Source organism: Camponotus floridanus, unplaced genomic scaffold, assembly GCF_003227725.1.
Source record: "Camponotus floridanus strain SB8 unplaced genomic scaffold, Cflo_v7.5 scaffold100, whole genome shotgun sequence".
NCBI lineage: Eukaryota > Metazoa > Arthropoda > Insecta > Hymenoptera > Formicidae > Camponotus > Camponotus floridanus.
In genome coordinates this window covers 408,140-429,353 of record NW_020229216.1, presented here as the reverse complement: position 1 = coordinate 429,353, position 21,214 = coordinate 408,140, and the positions used below count along the sequence as shown (strand labels likewise).

At 34.4% G+C, this 21,214-nt stretch overlaps 1 protein-coding gene across 6 annotated transcripts in view; it reads right to left on the bottom strand.

Annotated features, from left to right (window-relative positions):
* LOC105257952 (venom dipeptidyl peptidase 4) overlaps positions 1-21,214 on the bottom strand; it is a 317,166-nt gene that overhangs the window by 36,068 nt on the left and 259,884 nt on the right. For all 6 annotated transcript variants that reach the window (XM_011268909.3, XM_011268913.3, XM_011268910.3 and 3 more), the window contains 2 exons: positions 15,633-15,685; positions 8,085-8,284 (listed from right to left, as the gene is read on the bottom strand). In XM_011268909.3, the coding sequence (XP_011267211.1) occupies positions 8,085-8,284; positions 15,633-15,685 (253 nt within the window). The remainder of the gene's footprint in view (positions 1-8,084; positions 8,285-15,632; positions 15,686-21,214) is intronic.

Genomic DNA, 21,214 nt, shown 5'->3' with positions numbered 1-21,214 from the left:
GGTTCGCGACGTTGCGAGACGGGAAGAAACGTGAGAGAAAAGCACGAGCAAAAAGCTCCGTCGCTGGCAAACCCGAAGAAGCAGAAGGTAACAAAGGGAAGAGAGAAGTGGAGAAGAGAATGGCAAAAGATCGCAGCGAAGGAGGAAGGGAAAATGCACAAAGACGCGACGCTGCGATGCGCAGCTCGCTGGACGTGACTAGGGAGAAAAATATCCCGAGGGTGAAATTCCGGGCGGACGTGAATGTGTGCGTGCGTGCGTGTGTGTGTGTGTGTGTTGAGACTGCGACGACGGGATAAGGAAGCAGCCGGATCTGAATGGCACGCGAGGAAAAACGACGCTCGACCGGCGAACAAGTCCTGTCGAGCGACCGATAAATCCGGTTTGGCAGGCCCGCCGACCAATTACTTACGTCCGGTAGTGTCTATCCGGAATAAACTTTTTTACAACTCCTCGCGCGGTTTCATTGAGCTACCTAAGTCCGAGTAATCTTCCCGGATAGATGGTGGGTGGTCGCTCGCATTTTAGATGTACGAGGATAAGAATGCTTTAATACACGAAATAAAAAAGCGCGCTCGATAAAAACGCGTTCAAATGTATTATTTAAGCTCCTCAATCTTAATAAACTTTCCGAGATGACTACAGGTGAACGAGCACTTGCTTGAAGATTTGTAGAATATCTTCCTTTCAAAATTGTGTATGTATTTCGATACAATTTCAGTCGGAAAAAATTTGTCGGATATAAAATACCCAGGTTTCGTGAATTTTGAAAAAAATTCAAACCGATACCAAGACATGATTTTTAAATAGAATAATATTCGATACAATTACATAATTAAAAATACGTGCGCTTTGCGTAAACCAATATTGTTCGTGAAACAAATTTCTTTTAGTTATTACTCAGACACTAAAAGTTTTCTGTTATGATACGGGAGTTCTCGGTATATAAATGCATTTCGCCACTACCGTATAGTGCTCAAAGGTTAAATAAACTCTGTGAAAAATAGCGAAACCAATCCAACCTTTCTCCGAGAGATATTCCCATCGAGATTGTCAAACATGTCGCGAAGGTACGAGATGGCGCGCACACGATGGGAAATGTAAAATATCCCCCGCAATTCGTGTTTACGGTTTGCAACGGGGAGGATAACGCATATCCCGCGCATAGAATATAAATCTTGCGCGAGGACATTTCTATCGAGGAGCATCGCACGCGCGCCCACCGTCATGCGAGGAGAAACATTTCGGAATCCGATCAGAAATCGAAATCCCGTAAAGGAAGGAAGAACGAGGGGGAAAGGGAGCCATTAGCCATCCGGGATTTGGAGAAAAGGATTCTCTCTAAATCCTCGCCGCTCTATTAATGTCACATTCGCCATTGTTGAAAGAAGTAGAAAGCGCGGATTTCCATTTTACACGGGATGTATTAATGTCAGAGCGATCTTTCTCGCGCCAGATCTTACGGCTAAGTGATGATTCTGCAGATATCTGATACGTATTTCATTTATTCACTTCCTCCCCAATCGTAGATAAGCATTACATTTTCTCATCTCCTGAATAAACGAGAAGAAAATTAAAAAAAAAAAAAAATACAAATACAGAGAGAGAAATATATTTTAGTATCTGATAATGTAAAGCATATCATTTTTGTTTCTTTCGATGAAGAGAAAATCGGAATAAGCTCGATTGAAGCGATTGAAACGTGAAATATGTTTTCGGGGAAAAAAATCTTTCAATTTTTCTCGTGAATTATTAGATTATAAATAATTATATGAAACATGCAGCGACTACGAAAATTATGCCGATCAAATGCATTTATAACGATGTAACATATCTCGCGCGGTCAGCGGGAAACAAACAATTGTAATTGATCAAGTAACGTGACGGTAATGTAAACCGAATTATTACGCGCCAACAAAAAGCCTTTAATAATTAATCCAGCACGGAATGCGCCTGACATATGGTTTACCTTCCACAAATTTCCGGCGTAGTCCCCGGGTTTTACCCGGGGTTACCGTGTAATTTACCGTATAATATCACCATAAATGTAAGGTACGATATCTTCATCAGTATCTATCTCATAACATGAATACTTTCACATCGTTATAATACATTAGATCGATATATTTTATGGTAATTTCAAAATACGTCTCGTTATTGCAAATTTACGCGTGTACTGTGTGTACAAAAAGTATTGGATAAAATTAATATTTGTACAGTGTTATAATCATGTAATACTGTATTACAATATTAATATCCAATTTAATTATTGTGCTACGTATAATGTGTACTCTTCTAAATTAATATAATTAATCTTAAAGTGAGAAAAAAATTTTTTACTCCAAATTGAAAGATTAAATAATTTTACCAGTATTAATATTATTATTGAAAAATTGTTGCAGTGTTAGTTAATAATGATTAATATTTAAAAAAGATTATTTTCGACGAACTTATATTCAGTGTTTAAGCGCCAAAGAATTTTGAGTTAGGCCTGTACTTGCGAAAAAAAATATATATATACATATCCTAAGGAATGCGTGCCTCACGCTATCCCTATGATAGCACAACACCACCTGTGGCGATAATGGAAAATTTAATTTCGATGTTCGAGCAGTTAGCGAAAGATCGTCTAACGGTGCGCATAATAATTATTTCGGTGTGAATAATTATTTCCACGACCACAATTTGAATAAACGGCTACAGGAGTGATGTATCGATGGATTTTCTCGTCTGGACGTGTCGAACAAAAATTCTCAACACACGTAAGTCTGTCCATACACCAAACACTAGCTAGGAAAATCTCAAAGCTACAATAGGTACTAGATATACGTTTCGTCAGCGAAACCCTCGGCTGACGGGAACAAAATATGGACTATTGAAAAGTTCATTCTTGGTATGCTTGTAGAGAGCGGCGGTTTGACACTTTTTGACGACTCTTTCGTGGCTGTTCGACTGTGTAAAATCGCGAGCCTGCACCATACGCGAGATGAAACGTTTTTCGCATCGCCTGCGGTTATTGCGAATCGATTTCTAGTGACGCAATAACTACGAATCTTTTCGAACGATTATATGTATGTACGTTACGGATCTTTTATTGTAAAGTGAGCTCTTTTTAAAGCGCTTTCTAGATCGATCTTTTTCGTAAAAAGTCTGGACCTTCTCTATTTAACTTAATTTTATTTATTTAATAATTTTTATTAATTTAACAACATGATAATTTAAGAAACGAGCAATAAGAGCCCAAAACGCGGATGCGTAAATTTCATAAACATTTTTATTAATTTAATTTTATAATTTTTTAGATTATTTTCTTATATATATTTTTTATATTATTTAATTCGTAGAAAATATTCACGTATATTTTTCCGACGCAATTCATATTCATGCTCCTCTCATTCAAGTCAAAATCCTGTTTCTGTTACTTTTAACAATATATACGCTACGTATGGATGACTCGCCAATTAATTGTCATCGTCGTATTAATTAATCATCGCTATTCGTAATGGATTTAACGACCGATAACGTAGTCGGCAGTTTGTCATTAGCTCGCGCTACGACCACGACGTGCATTCAAACGGCATTCACAAACATGGACGTCCGATAGCATTTCCATTACGATGTCCACAAATACTCGGAGATATCTGCGAGATATTTAAACACCAACGTGCCACTGACACTCGTGAATTAGCCATATTAAATATGATTATGCATGAAAGATGATACGTATCTTTTGTAAAGTGAAGAAAATTTGTGTAAAGTGTGTCTCATTGTCAGATTTTTTAAATGCATTCTAGACACAGTTCATCAATGTATAAAATATAATATAACACGTTCTCATTAGTTTCTTTTACTTAATGAAGAATGATGTATATCTTATAGTGTTACTAATATTATTATTTCATACAGTATTCATAAAACATTATATTATATATGTTATATGTTTGACATATTTAATGTGAATAATTAAAAATGTGAATAAATGAAATACGTTAATGAGCAATAAAAATATAAATTACAACTTTTAAAAGAGAGAGGCATAAATACTAAAAACTTTTAAAATTGGAAGCTCCATCCTGTGTATTTTCTGGCTTGCTATAAAATAAAATAAAAAAAGAATAAAAAAGAAAAGAACTTGGACATCAGCCAACTATTCATTGCGCTTTTTCACGACTCGATGAAACGAGCACCAAACTGCACAATTGAACTTGTGAATAGTGAAATTTTCAGTTGAGGTTTTCGCTGATGCAATTCGGATATTTCTTTGTAAATGCACAGAACATAAATCTGTTAATTTTACATTAAAGAAAAGAAGAGAAAAAATGTTAAATTGCTCGTGTTACTGTACGAAAAAAATTAACGCGACCATAACTGACTTTTTCAATGATTCCCATTCTAGATATATTTTCTCTTGAATTTTTCCTTTACAAACAGGAATCACATTGGGAATATAACGCGCTAAAATATATTGCATTTCAACTAATTAAGCGATAACATATTAACAATTATTAACATTAGATTTAATCAGCTAATGTAAATATTTTATTTACAATTAATTAATTAATCTTTAATTATTCAGTTTCTATTTGGTTTTGATAAGCTTTTGACTGAATTATTACACATCATTTTACTTGAATTATTTTAAATAAAATGTCAGTTTAGTATGTATTAAAATTACTATTAATAAATTATATCACAATTATTAATATAATATTAAAATTTTTGCGTTATGCTAAGCGACATCCTGAAAATCTCAAATGACATTGTTGCTTTCATTAAAATTTACACGCTACTCATTATATTCTCGCTCGACACGCAAATATCCTTACTCGCGTGCTGTTTTTAAAATGTACGTAATTTAAAATACACATAATTTGAAACGCGCTATGCTCTTGTATCGCACCCTTATTATTGACCGCGACGTTTATGACAGTCACGGAATTCCTGTCCTATTCTGAAAATCAACGACCACAGCGTTGTTTTGGTTCCCTTGATATCGTATCTATGTATAGATATATCACGAAGTTATCAGTTCCCTGTAGAATCCACCTCAATCTCGTACATTTGCAACGCCATTTCCGGCAGCGAAAACAAAACGCGTCGCATCGTGCTCGACCAAACGACGCGATTCACTCGCAACTTTTGCGATAAATCAACAACAGAAATGCGTAAACAATTTCTATCATTTATCCATGTGGAGAGATCAATCATAGAGCGCTGGCGGCACGATTTAATTATATGATCGTTGATCGATCGAAAGATTATAAATACGAGAAGATCGCAAACGCGTAAATCTATTATATTATACTATAATAATAATCTCACAAATACAACCACAAGTGTTCAAATCAAATTTTTCAAATTATTTTTGTCTGTTGCAACATTTTATGCCATTTACAGAATTTGAATATTTTTTTACTGTATTTTATTACATTTTATTTCTTTCTTTAAAAAATATCATATTAAAAATATAAAAAAAATCGCAGAAGGCAAAGAGAAAATTTTTTATATTCCCGATGGATGCGTAAAAAATTCACGGATAATTAAACAATTCCCAATAATTGATAAAACTAAATGCAACGATTGCGTCCGCGAAAATGCGCGAATAAATACGACGAGATATGGATCTTTCGCATCGGTCAACACGCAAAACTGTTGGCCTTGCCGAGGCAATCGTTTGGGATATACACATAAAAGCGTGGCGTGATTCTGCATTTTAAATTATACCCCGGCTTTTTCCGTTGCTTTTCAACAGCGGCAGCTGCTCCGATCCAGCTGCCAATAGCACGGGACGGTATGAATCCGGACAATTTGCCGCGTTTATCCCTTTAAATATAGACGCGCGCCCCGTTGATCCACTTGTCGTTTGTGATATTAAGCGCGTTTTTTTCCATAGCCGCCGGTATTTTTATGCAGATTCGTCGAAAAAAGAAAAACACCGATATAACAATCGCGCAAGCAATAATCTCCGATCATCACCGCTGATTGTTGTCGATATCAAAACTCCTTTTATTGCGCAATATACGATATAAATTTTTTAATTAATGAGAGATTCTTTAGCTATACGATTTAAATTATTTAATTAATGAGATTCTTTAGCTATTAATAAAATAATTATTTTAATGTTCAAATGTTTCTAATGTTTCTAGTGTTTAGTCTAGGGCAAATTCTTTCGTGTGGATGCAAAAATATTGTACAAATGATATACATATACGTATTTCAGTTGAATTATAAATACAATATCACGATACGATTAAAATCGGGAAGAAGCCGTTCTTCGCGTTTTCTTCTGCTCGTTTCTCTGCGCGAAATGCTTTTACGCGTGAAATCGATGCGCGACTTTATCGCCGTGACATACGATATTCATGATGATGAACGTCACTCAGAGTATAGGAACTAAATCTAGTGGAAGTGACCGTAACCCGTCAAAGTGTTCCCTCTCACATTGTTCGTGGACTTGCTTCTTGATTGATGAATTTTTATGCGACTCATCCGTTGATTCCCATCGTTATCGCGGCGCGTGGTAAAACGAGGTGTGACATCGAAAGGGACAAGCTAAGGGTGAAAAAAGGGCATGGCTGATGAAAGCTCGGGAATATGCAAACGCGGATAATCTTTTGGAGCACATCAGCTACGCCAATTATTGTACAACTGAGTCTCTCGCGATGCATTTATCATCATCGCGCAAAGCGGAAGTTCCGATTGACGAGTCTCTTTATTTTTTGAATATAATTTCAATAAAAATTTCATGAGAGATAAAGTTTTAATAATTTTATTAAATATATTCTATGATAGGTATATTCAACCATCACCTGGAATATATGCAATTCCGTAGAGAATCCGTTGGCTGATTTAGTTTCCAATCCAACGAAAGAATTGACAAAAGTATAAAAAAAGACAGCGAGCGTGTCTAGAGATCAACTGCGATAGTTTTTCTCTCTGGAGAAAATCCGCCGTATTAATTTGCATTTCTAATGAGCCTGATTACCCTAGAGTTCATTTCTTATCACAGTACGAGAAAAGAGTAGAATAATCAGCAACAAAGCGTTTTCCATTAATTTCACGCACTTTCTGAATTAAACGAAATTATACAGGAAGCAATCGAATTATTTGACGAATTTTGTATCATTTTCCAAATTTTTCGCACACCACTGCGCTCCTCTCTTTCCTCTTTCGTATGTTTTCACGGAAAATAAATAAAATATTTTTGGATGGAAAGAGGATGGAAGGAAGAGAGGTGTACGTTTTGCAAAAACAAATTCCTCAAAGGGATAAATATTACGTGATTTGCTCAACCATTGATATAGATAAACGAGCACGATAAATCGAGATCCCTAGTTTCGGCCACACATACACAGCGGATCACGATATATCGACATTTTCGCATAAAGGGAGTATATTAACCCAGTTTAATTTGGTCTTTTTCATTCGATTATTAACGCGCTCTTTTATTTTCGAATTTAAAAAAAATTTCAGAGACTTTAACAATGAAATTATGCGATAGCCGCGAGCTACTGAAGAGATTCTTTGCGCGAGATTTTTGTAACGTGAAGAGTATTTATTAAGTGATTTCAATAAATATAAAATATTATATTTTATTAATTAATATAAATAATATATATATATATATATATATATATATATATATATATAGGGTGTCCCAGTTATCTTCCGTCATCTTTCAAAGACAGATTCCTGGGATCATTTGAAGACGATTTTTCCTCAGCGAAAATGTCAATGAAGGCCATCATTTTTTGCATATTCCTGATTTTTGTCATCATATATCTTTGCAATTAAGTCTTAAATTAAAATTCAACTAAAGTAAATTCTATTTAAAATTAATCAAAGAATGTGGTTTTGTTAATATTTTATTTCTACAAAGCTTAGTTTACGAAAAACCCCTTATTTCCAATCACTTATAATTCGAAAATTATTAGTGCCTCGACATTTTCGTTGAGGAAAAATCATCTTCAGATGATCCCAGGAATCTGTCTTTGAAAAATAACGGAAGATAACTGCGACACCCTGTATATATATATACATGTATAAATTATATAAATTTTTCTCAGTCCAGAGAAGCTACTCACCCTCGTACACCCAATCTGGTACTCCGTTGTAGATGGTGCCGAACACTCCCGTGTTGGTTATCTGATAATCATCGGCCTTTTCTGCCTCCGGTCTGTAGTAGATATTATTCTGATACACGTAGATCAGGGCATTGCCACGTGGTCCCCAGGTAGCGAGCTGCAACGGCGTAGATTCGTTGGCTGCCAATATCGTCTCCGCCCCTGCAAACATAATTATAACGCGAGTCACAGTTAGCGTAGTAAAAATAATCGCTTCTCATTCATTCATGATTATTTTTTTCGCGTTTTTCAAGGAGGTTTACCATTCGTTTTTCGCATCTCGCGAAAAAAACCGCCATCACGTTCCACCCGCTTTTTCGCGTATTTCGCTTTTCCGCAGCAAATAAAAAGTTCATCAGTTAGCATTTTTCTCCCCTCGAAAGACGAATGGTTATAGCGAAAACATTACGACTCTGCATAAATATGTCTGTTTTATTATTTTAGTGACAAAAGTGACAAACAAAAGAAAGATACCATGAAGAATAGTACGTTACTATTTTTTATTCAAGAAAGGAAAAATTATGAAATAGGAGAGCCAAATAGGACACGAAATAAACTTCTCATTTATTTTTCATCTCTTGATTTCGCTTAATGTATATTGCTATGACACACTTTTTACACGGAAAAATGATTACGAAATATCAAGTATAAAACGCAAAAATATAGAGGCTGCAATTATTTTGGAATTAATTGTATTTCTTTCTAAGCTCACTTGTCGCGCGATTTTCCATCGATTTTGATAAGGTATATATATATATATATATATATATATATATATATATATAAATCCGTCACTACAAACTAAGGAAACTACTGAGATTTGGGTTTACGAAATCAAAACAGAGACAAAGCAGAAGGAGAAGGAAGATATCAGGACGTCGGAACACGTCCACCTTGTTATTGTTTAGCACGTTCGTGACCGATCGCCGTAAAGCAACAATGACGTCACTGTGTCTCGGTTCAACAATGCCGTAACTCTCGGTATGATTTTAGACAGAGAGAGAGAGAGAGAGAGAGAGAGAGAGAGAGGGGGGGGGGAGCATGGTCCTAGTTTGAAACTACCGGACAACCAAGAGATGTAGCCTCGCATAACTACGGCTCCGTATTGTTCCTGTTAGTTTCGGCCAGCGGAACGTAATACACAGGCCGCAAATTCTTCGTCAAAGGTTGCAGAACTTAAACAATGGCGGGGATTATTACCGGTCAGGGAATGATCAAATAAAACGGCGAATAAGTAATTATTCTGGGAATAATTACGACTGTAATTCAGAAATGCAATTAATTTCGGAACCCGTGTGTGCCAGCGCGCGGGCTATTTCCGCTTTCTGGTTAACAAGTACATTTCAGGCAACCGTGTTTATTGGTGCTTTCAGCAAGCGGCAAAAACTATTGTGGAATTATATATTATCGCCGGCGATTAATTATCCCTTATGTTAATGCGCGTATTAATTACTCGTGTGATAAATGAATATCCCATTATAATAATTATCGATTTTTTTTTAACTTTAGTACGTCCGAAGTGAATTTAAATGTATCTAAGGGAGATAATCGAATAGATATTTTCATTTTCAAAATATCAATACTTTTTTAATTCTCTCGTAAACCGAATGATTAATCTTTATCGGGCAATTTCCATCAAGACTGAAGACCTCTGACGCTCGTTCACGAGTTGATAGAAGCTGTGTACAAAGAGCTTGAGAAAAGCCGATTAAGGGAAGTTGATTTTTGCCTTCGTACTTGATAAAAATGCCACAGTAAATATCATCCTGACAATTGACAAAAAAACATTGAAGTTGCTGTTTACTCAAGCCAAAGCTGAGGATTTTGTGATTATACAGTTTTGTGATTATACAGTAATCGCCTTATAGTTTATATAAGAATAAATTTGTTGATTTATAAAGATAAATTTATCCATGAAAAAATTTCCTTTTGGTTATATAATAATGTTATATTAAAAAAAATACAAAAAATATAAAGAAAGAAGAGAAATAAAACATATAACAAAAAAAGAAAATGAAAAATAGATGCAAAGAAATTAGATATAGTTTTATATGTCATAAATATTTAATTTTCTAAATTAAAATAAATAAATTCATAATATTATGCATTAAATTTTCTAAATTGCAAGATCTTATCTTAAATCTTGGATAGAATTCTGTTAAATTTTTATAGGCATCCTGCATCGGACAATTACGATGGTTTATCTAAAGCGCTCTGCAAAAAGTGTGACAATGTCATTTTTACGCTTGTGAGCGCTATTTTCTTTCACTACCATTTAGAGTAAGAGTTTTATTCATTTGAAATAAAAGTTTTGAAGTCTCGATCTGATTCCTTCTCTTTCTCTAGCAAATCTTGGCAAATTGCCAACTATCACCAGCATCCACTTCTGTATACAGAAAACTATCAGGATCCACTTTCTTGTAAGAATTGTTGGCAAATACGATATATCAAGCAAGAAACGAATAAATCGATGTTCAACTATTGAAGTCACTGAACTTCCTGACGCTAATAGATCAAAAATAGAAATAATTGTGCGAAAACACAATCTCTCTCGATAAAATAACAAGTGTACTCTTGTAATTATATCATAATTTTTCAATTCATTGATTGTTGCAAAATCGAAATGTTTTATATATTTATGTTCTAGTGATTGAACAAATTAATCTCTCTCTTCCTCTCTCTCTCTCTCTTTCTTTCTGTATTAAATTTTTTATAAATCTCTTGAATAATTTAAAATTTAAATATATTTTTTTTATTATGAAAAAACAATTTATATTTTCATTATGTTCCATACTTTTCATGGAAACTTGTTTTGATGGAAATTCCAATCAACATCGATAAAAGAGTTTCAAACATTGTAAAAATGCAACTTCCATTTTATGTTGCGTAGTATTTATTTTATATCCCACAAAAGCATGTTTTTATACATGTTTTTTAAATGTATATCCTTATGTATACATTCAAAAAAGAGAGCAAGGAAAAGTCTCTTTTCTATAAATAATAAAGTCGAAAACCATTTGCGAATATAAACATCTGCTACACATTCTATAATTCATTTCAAGACGACTTTTAGAATTTTAGGCGAAATAAATAAACGTTTATTATTATATAAACAAACTATCATTTTTGTTTTATCTACTTCTGAAATTTAATTTTGAAAAACTGAGGAGCTTTTAATGTATTTGTTGAGAAGATAATCTCATATTAAATTTTAAATTAATAAGTCTTGTAAACATGAGATGCAAACAAAACTATTTCGTATTTTTAAATATAAAAATACATATTCCATTTTTAAATATGATTTAAAAATATTTCTCTAAATGTATTAAAAATATTCCAGAATTTTTAATACACAACAATGGCTCAGTTTACTTTTTTAAGGAAAGAATAATATAAATTAAATTCAAAAAAATTAAGATAAATTCATTAAAATTTCTCAAATCTCGGCATTAAAAAATTTTTATAATACATACATCAAAAATCATAAGAAACTCCTCATATTATTAAATACTAGGGTTCACATATAATCCATGTGTGTGTATGTGAACTTTAATATAGTGTTCTGAGACCGAGATAAATTTCTGAGTCCTTAAAAAAAATGAATCAGACCACACTGTTGCACTGATCTGTTCAATTGCTTCTACCTCGCCGTCATATAGAAAAAACGAGCTTTTTCCAGCTGGATTCGCGCAATGACCCTCCCCCTCTTTTATCCACTGGCGTTTCATTCGCGCCAGCCGGCCGTGGAAAATCGATGAAAAGCGTATGCGCGACTTGACTGCCGTCGTGTCGTCGGTGGATAACGTTCGTCGTCCCGGTGAACTTCTTCCCGAAAAGCCATAAATAAAGGCGCCGGTATTCATGCGGCGTACAAACTGGGTTTATGGCGGGACAGGATTCGCCTGGTCTGGCCTGGCCTCGTCTCGCCTTGCTTTGCCTTGCCTTGCCTAGCGTGGAATATATAGCGAGGAAACTCACGGCTTATTTACTCTCTCTCTCTCTCTCTCTTTCGCCCCAAAATACACGCACGCCCACACGTCCACCTGTATCGTCATCCCGGCTTTTATCGCGACACCGAAAGCCAAAAACGACAGCGGATTTACTGGCCCCCTCGACCGTTTTCCGCATCCGTGATTGTCGCCACGCGTGAACAAACTATCGCGGCAATGACGAAATTTGCAAGGAAACGTTCGCACGGTTGATCCGGGATAATTGGGAATGAGACTTTTGATAACATCCTATCCTATTGCGCTTTCGTGATAGCCCGGTAACATTGAACAAATAATTTCCGGGAAGCGCTCTCGACATTTAGGAAAATATATTAACGTCCGTGGTCATCAAGAGGGAAGAAAGAGGGAAGGAGCGTGTATAGTTAAAATAAAATCCAATTATTTTCGTAAATTGAAGAATTAATTGGTTTCAGAGAAGCTTATGATGTAATTCTAGATAAAAAATTTTTGGAGAATGAAAATGTTAAATATTCGTCAAATAATTTTTTTCTTTGTGTTATATTAAAAGATATATAATTAATCATCTATACAATGCTAAAATAATAAAACACGCGCGCGCATCTTCTAATATATTTTTCGTATAAATATGCATTTAATTTAATGTCGTCGAAAAATATTATTATTATTAGCGATAAAAATAATCGTTCGGTGTGTAAATTTTCATTGTGCTTTGTACGACGGAACTATGGGATTCGAAATACACATATAGCGATATGATATGACGTAAATGCAATATTATAATCGCGAAAACGGTAGCGAAAACGCTTTATCTAAGTACAAAATAATGTTTTTTGGCACGAGTTCGTATTCCCGTATCGAATAAAAGCCGATATGTACAGCAAATATATGCAAATGAGCATAAATTTTGCGCAAGGGATTTATTTCTGGCGCGCGTTATATGCATCTCGAAAAATGTCTCTCATTTTCATGGCATTCGTTTCATGGAGAAAATCGCTTTTTCACGTCAAAACGTAAAGCATAACATACAAAACAACGAAATGTAAGATTATGACGTTGACTATCGCGAGCGATATATCGTGTATCAGAAGTGAGCATATTTCTCGTCTTCATAAGAATATCGCGTTTGTCTTTTCATTCCCGTGCGAAGCTATCGTCGAAAATGGAGTTGTCGCAATGCAGTAGTCGTACAATAAATCTTATTTATCTGCAAAATTCGTCATAAAACGCACGATTTAACATTTTACGTGACATCGAGACATTACTTCTCTCTTTGTATATATATTTTTTATAAGGATTATAAATAGTGTTATATATATATATATATATATATTTTTTATAAGGATTATAAATAGTATTATATATATTTTTTATAAGAATTATAGATAGTATTATATATATATTTTATAAAGATTATAAATAGTATTATATATATTTTTTATAAAGATTATCAAAATTAATATATTATGTACAAAACAGTTATAAGGATTATAAATAGTATTATACAATATATATTTTTATAAATAGTATTATTATATATTATAAATAGTATATATTTTTTATAAAAATTATAAATAATATTATATATATTTTTTATAAAGATTACAAAAATTAGTATATTATGTACAAAATAGTTAATATAGGTAAGATGAGTAAAAAACACGTATCGCTAATTATGATTTTAAGTTATGTTTACATCGTATTTATATCGTATATAATTTTTAATTATTTCGCGTCTTCTCTAAGGATTTTAATTATTCAGAGACTCCGGGGACCTCTCCTATATTTCCTTGCCTAAAATGATCTCAAAGCTGAAATTCTATGTTCAAAGTACATCTCGAAATACTCCGCCCGTCAAGACTACTTCGTTTGCGCTCTTTATCTAGAAATTTGACTCTCTCTCCGAAAACCAACCATGTAACTCAAACTCGACAGCGAAGTTATGTACACATGTATACGTACCCTTGTTACAGTCACGCGGTTAAACCTCGAAATGGGAGATTGTATGTAAGGATGACAAGCGGCCTTTGCGTTTGCGAGACGCGCTCGAAACGGAGCGTGATTTGATCTGCATGACTATTTGAGAGTGATGATCTCAAGCACGATGGTAAAGCCCGGCAAGAGATTCACCTGGCGTGGAAGCCGCGGGCATCCGCACATAAAGGCGAATTTCGCGAAATTGCCGCGCCCTCGGCTTTACAGCTAGGATGTCTAGGATGTGGTTTCACGTGAATGAACCTCAGGATCCTTCGGAGAGGGCTGCTCTTCGGGGAAGTGCGAACGAGGACGAATCTTGAGAAAGTACTCGCGGTTTCGCGATCGCGTGAGAAATTGATCGTTGAAATTTTGCGAGTTTCACAGGTGACCCACTTCCTTGGATGACTTAAATTCTGGAGGAAGTTTGTAATATATGAAGAGAAAGAGGAAGCGGGATTGTCTTGAAAGTAATATATTAATCCCCGTCTATATTCGGTGAAAAAAAAGTAATCTTTAATTATTGCGATTAATTTAAATTTTCAATTATGCTAAAATTAGAATAGAATAGAATTTAGAGAGCGCATTTATTTCTTGTAAATCCTATTCCTATTAATGTACAACTTCCTATAAATAAACGTCACGAGAAACAATACTATTTAATATGTATACATGACATGTATACATAACAATCATACTGATAAGTAAACAAATATGCAAATAGTGAAATATAGACAAAATATATGTACAAATAAATTTAACAAAGGCATGATGAATCGCTATTTGAAATTGATGGAATCGCTATTGAAATTGATTCTAACAACTTAATTAATATTAAACTCAAATTAATAATATTGACAATATTATCAAAATTAACTGGAAATTTAATAAACTCCAGAATCTAGCACAAACGAGAGAATATATTTTGCAATACAAAATATCACCTCCAGGCAAACTTAATCAAGTCGAATCTGAGAAAAAGTATGATTCAAAAAATTAAAGCAAAGAGGGTAGAGACTTTCTCGTTAAAAAGGAAGAGAAAGTTCTATGTTGCCTTTGCAAGACCAGCAAACGTCGCAACCGCGGAAAGCGCAATCGAGCGAATAAGTTTAGGCCTTAAAAGGTAGTTTTAGCTTTTTTTTCCCCCAGGGGAGGAGGAGGGAAGACGAGCGAGGAAGGGGAACGAGGGATTGCGGCGGTCGGGGATGGCGATAATCGTGATATAACCGCTCCTAAATGCTGAGTTAATGATCAAATCCGCGAAGGAAAGTTCTCAGACGTGGAACGGGCGGAGGGATAAGGGGTAAGGATAAGGGTAAGGTAAAGCGGTGACGGTAAGACGAGCCGGGATTAAATTCGTGCACAGTTTGTAATTTGCACGCGCGGTACTACGCCCCCAGCTTTTCCAACTTTCCCCTCCTCTCCTTCTCCTTCCCCCTCCTTCCTCCTCCTCCCCTCGCTCGGCTCACGGGGGCCGAGATTAAAATGCAAATCTGAACTTGATCACGGAATAAATTTGAGATATGATTGTCGCAAAATGCCGCCGAGACACGGCTCGTTTACTTACAGTGTTTCCAGATTCACAATCCTGTAATGGGCCAGGTACGTATGACGGTACAGCTGAAACAAAGAGGACAGAGAGAGACACGTTAGTAAATTTCTCGAAATTAGTGGCGATTAAACACATATGAAATTTAAGAGACCTCCTTTTGAAAAAAATGTGCGCGCGTAAAACGTCTCAAGTGGATATGCAAATAAGTTATCTCTTGCCAAGTTCAGTCTCTCTTTTCATTTGCTTTAATTATTTCCTTCAAATGTATCTCCTGAGACAAATTAAATATATTCTTCCACAGTTCCTTCCAGCTTATTTTTAAGCAGCTATTTTTTTTATATTACACCTCCGTTTCGCAATGTCTCTTAAAAGAAACTTATTTCGAATTATTTTTTTACGAATTGTCGCTAGAGTCAACTTTGGGAATACTTGATATACTTTCGATAAATTTATTTTCGACAGTGGAAAATCAATCAAACGCTGCGAGAGCAACGACATACAAATGATGGAAATTTCTACCTCGGAGCTCGTTGCGTTAAAAAGATCCGCTTCCGTGCAAACCATCTGAGCGTGACCGAGGGGTAACGCAAAATACGATAACATGCCATCCCATGCACGGATTCTATTTCGTTACCGCATTTTGCCGTGGGTTACCCCAACCAACAGTTTCCAGTTCTACCGTGTGTTACTAGCCATAAAAACCTCTCGCTCGCGTTACTCGCGTCATTCACGTGGCACAGATAGAGCACAAAAATATAATAAAGGCGGCGTTGATAAAAATATCGTACGTATCCAAGTCCAGCTCGTACTTTTCTCACGCGTATATGTGAGATTAACATGTAAGATGAAAGTAATAAACAAGGTTGTCGTGCAATGAAGGGACGATTAATGAATCATAAACGGCAAAGTGCTTTATTAGATGAGAAAAATAAACTGACATAAGGAGAATTACTGATTTATAAAAATACAAAAAAATGGAAATCTATCTCAAATTAAATTTTAAATAACTTTAATAATAACGTAATTATTTAATGTGTGTGTTTGTGTGCGCGTAAAAATAATATAAATATATTTTTAGAATTTATTGATGTTTAATACAAATATTTAAATTCTAGCTTATATAATATATATAATTTCCAGAAATTTTATGAGATCAAATCGATGAATTCAAAGCCGATTACAGCGTTTAAATTAAGAATATAGTAAATACCAACTATGAACTTTTATCGAATACTGTTCCATTAGATATCAAACCCACAAACTTTGAAGCTGTGTGTACACTCGCAAGAGGCAACTCGATTCTTAGAAAGTCGTTTAATCCATACCTCACGTCCCTTATAGCTTTTCTCCCTTCTGCACTAATAATAATCATAGTAATAAAAGCAATAAACGGCTTAAAGCAATAAACGTGCGTCTGAAGTTTAAACAGCAAACGGTGCAAGCAACATAAACGCACGTGCGAATTTATCGGCGGTGACGTAAAACACGCTTAGAAATTTAATGGTTAAATTTTCTGATAGTGAATCAGGAATTATTAGATATTTCGAGGACGAAATTCTTTTAATTTAGGATAATAAAATAGGACATCAATAGATAATTTTAATGCTAAAGTATACACACGCTAGCTTTCGGAAAAATATATAAAGATATTTTTTTTTTTATTTTCTTAATATTTCAACTTGGTCATATCTATTTAAATATCTATTTAAATAGTTATCATATATTTACAAAGAAAACATTTTGCAGCGATAACCGTTATATTATATGACAAGATTTATTACGAATATTTTGCTTGGTTTAAATAATAAAAATTTTAGAGAAAAAATACAATTTTTTATTTAATAATAAATGTGTGATTTGATTTTCTCATTTACTTCCAAATATATACTTAATAAACATTTGCAGTTAGAGGATCAAAGAAACTGTAATATATCCATAATGATTAGAGGAACCATTGGCGTGTTAATTGGCGCAGGTAGGTAGACAGGTAAATAGGTAGGTAGGTAGATAGGTATGTAGGTAGGTAGGTAGGTAGGTAGGTAGGCAGGTAGTAGGTAGGTAGGTAGATATAGCTTGTGGCTGGGAACGGTCCAGCTATTCCCATGGGAACATTTCGGAACCGGGAGATCCGGGCATCCGATAGAGAGGCAGAGAGAGAAAGAGAGAGAGAGAGAGAGAGAGAGAAGGAGAAAGAGAGAGAGAGAGAGAGAGAGAGAACTGGCCGTCGAACGAACCATCGACAGCGCGATACGGAAGGATTCATGGTGTGCACCGCGCGCTATTTTGCCTCCATTAACTCTCTTTCGGGGCAGACCTATAAATCATGGGCCGCCTGATAAGGTCGAGCAACGCCATTTTCACGTGTTGCGGCTGCGTTCGCTATCGGGCGCGGGCTCGTTTCCATCGCATTATTCCCGCCTTCAACACCCTGCCCGAGGTACACTGCCCTCCATTAACCCTTTCGGTGTTCCAGTCTTCCTAAGAGTATGGACACGTTCTTTCGTCGTGTGCAATATGCAACACGCTAGCATATAATTTCAGGATTATCCGCCGGCGAGTTGTATTTATGAATACATTCCGAGTGTTTTAGCATAACATCACATGTGATTTCTGAATGAATTAAATATTTATTTATTTAAACATTTTTTTTTCTTCGAAGATTATTCACTATTTTCTTTTTAATCTTTGTATTTTTTTCTTTACACATATAATTATAATAATAGTCTGATCTATTTAAATGTAAACCAAAATAAACATTATAAATGAAATAATTATTATAAATGAAATAATTATATATGATGGACGTAAATGTAATATTATAATTATAAACTTTATTAATATTTATAAAATATACATAGATATTAATTCCTACAAAGTTTATATAACTTTTCAACAAGATTCGCGATGGAAAATCTATCTTTAACAAAATTGAATGACTAATTTTGAGAGAATCTGAAATAAGTTAAACAAATTCGTTAAACGGATTCAAAAAGTAACGATGAATTGGGATTTGTCTAAAATTTACTGCCAACTTGTTGCTACACCTCGTAAAGATTACGATCGAATAAAGACTCGTTCGTTCCCCAAGCTGTCCCTCGCGAGAACTCGTCGAAGCGAATGAGATATTGCGGCCAAGAAAGTCTATGTATAGAATTAAGAAAGAGATTATTATGTCTGTCGTATACAAAAGCGTTTATAATGTATCCCAAAAATGTTACAATAAAATGTGACTGAAATTTCAAGATTCCGTTCAATAAATATTACGATCATGACATAAAATTTATTACCGGAAATACGACTTCCGAAAGATTTCACATCTATATAAACGCCGTTTTATCTGAATTATATTTTATTACATTGTAGAATCGTTGTATGCTGTATTCTAGTATTTTTTATCGTCGTATTCATATTTCCTCGCGAATTTAAACCATAGGGGAGGAAAATGAAAAATGGATCTCGAAATGAAAATCGCGTTAGGGATTAATCAAGGCTCACGTTATGTGAATCGAAAAATGACAAGCCATAGTCTATTGTTGATGCGATTGAAATGATACGAACAAGTGGCCGATATATTTTCCAAATATAAAAAATTTGGAAAAATTTGGAAAAATTTCACTTTTCGTTATGCAATGGGAATAAAATAGAATATCACATATTATTAAAAATATTAGATATTTATTGAGAGAGAAAGAGAAATTATTATTTATATATTAAAGGGGTATTTATAATATATCATAATCTTAAAAGAATTTGGGGAATTTTAAAATAATGTATTTAATATGTATAATAATGTATTTTAATAAATTATTATAATATATGTAAGTTTTTTCATGATTAAAGAAATCCAAAATTTTATGCTCTAATTTAATACTTCATTGATTTCTTGCACATTGAGGAAAAATAATGTTGAATCAACAACATCAGTGTAATTGGAATTTATTTTATTCATTCAATAATCAATATTATAACGTATTGATTTGATTAATAATGTTATTGAATAAATAAAAATGTTAATTAAATGATGTTGACTTCACATTATTTTTTTCTCAGTGCAATTTTTCTCGCAAATATAGAAAAAGAAAAAAGAAATAAAATTATATACAGTCGATTTTACAAACTCTCATTTAAATTTCTCAATTATTACTTATTATTTTGTTAACTGTTTAATTCTTAATGATAAATCCTTCTTCAATCGAAACAAAACTGATATTTTCGTATCCAGAAACGAAATGACAGTTTGACACTCGAGATAAAATATTTCTCAAGCGATAAACAACTGCAATTTACGAGAGCAAACGAAAGTATGTGAGTATCGCTCCTCGAGTAGCAGGAGGATTAAAGATATTCGTTGTTCGGGGAATGATTACTTCATTTTCAGCGGTCGGTTGGCGCAAGCCGTTATACAAAATTGAGAGCACCGGTATTTCTCGGCGTTGTACGACACCGGCGGGAATACCGGGCGGAAAAGAGTTTAAAACGGAATTTAATGTTTCTTGGGCGGGTTACAGCGGGGGAGGTTGGATCCGCGCTCGCGCGCGGGAGCACAATTCCTAACGCGGAATTAATTCCCGCAGCGCCGCGGGACACGCGTTCCGTTCTACCGGAAGCACGGCGCTTTCCTCGCTTCGATTCGCGCGATTTAAGCATGGATGGGCAAGAATAGCTGCGAGAAGAGGGGTGTATTGTTTGCGAGAATAAGCGCGTACAAACGCACGTACGAGCGAGTGGACAGACGATCGTATAATCTCCACACGAGCGTTTACTTTCCGCGCTACCGGGCAAGAAGAGTTTCACTTCGTCCCTTGGTTTCATCCTTTTTAAAAAGAGAGGGAAAAAAGCAAAATTCGCGTATAATTTCTTACGCGAGAAAAATCCAACAATTGACGCGGAGCTTTTCGGATTCGTCGCATTTTCAGCCCCATATCTCATTCATTATAAAATGAGCGGCTTACGCATTGCAAGTTGTACAATTTTTGTCTACCCAAAGTGCCATAATTTGGAAACTTTCTAATTGGCAATAAATAATATGTTACAATAGAAAATGTTTAATTAATTAATTAACAATTTTGATACGCCTCTCATTGATAATATATTATGATCGACAATGATCTTATATATTACCTTGAACTCGATGAACGATCTGTTTGATGATCAAAATTTGATCGTGGAGGATGTTATATGTAATAGAATGAGTATGAAAAGATCCTTCGTTTATTATTGATAGCGAAAGTCGTGCTTTTCACGCATACAATGCTATATAATAGAATATATGATCGATAGATAATTGCCTAAGCGTTTCATTGCGATAATTAGTGAATTTTTAATTAGAATAAATTTATATTATTGACAAGTAACATTATATGATACATAATAATAAATAATATAGTAACAAAATAAGATGAAACAAGATGTAAGCAATTATCAGGTATATTTTCTTCTCTCGTTCCTACCCAATTTTCCAAAGCACACGTATTTACAATGGCAATATTTTATTAACCAATTATTTGATGGATAAAATGATGACACGCTACAATAATTGATGCTCATAAAAAATTGCCTAATCGTTTCATTGCCATAATTTATACATACATATAATT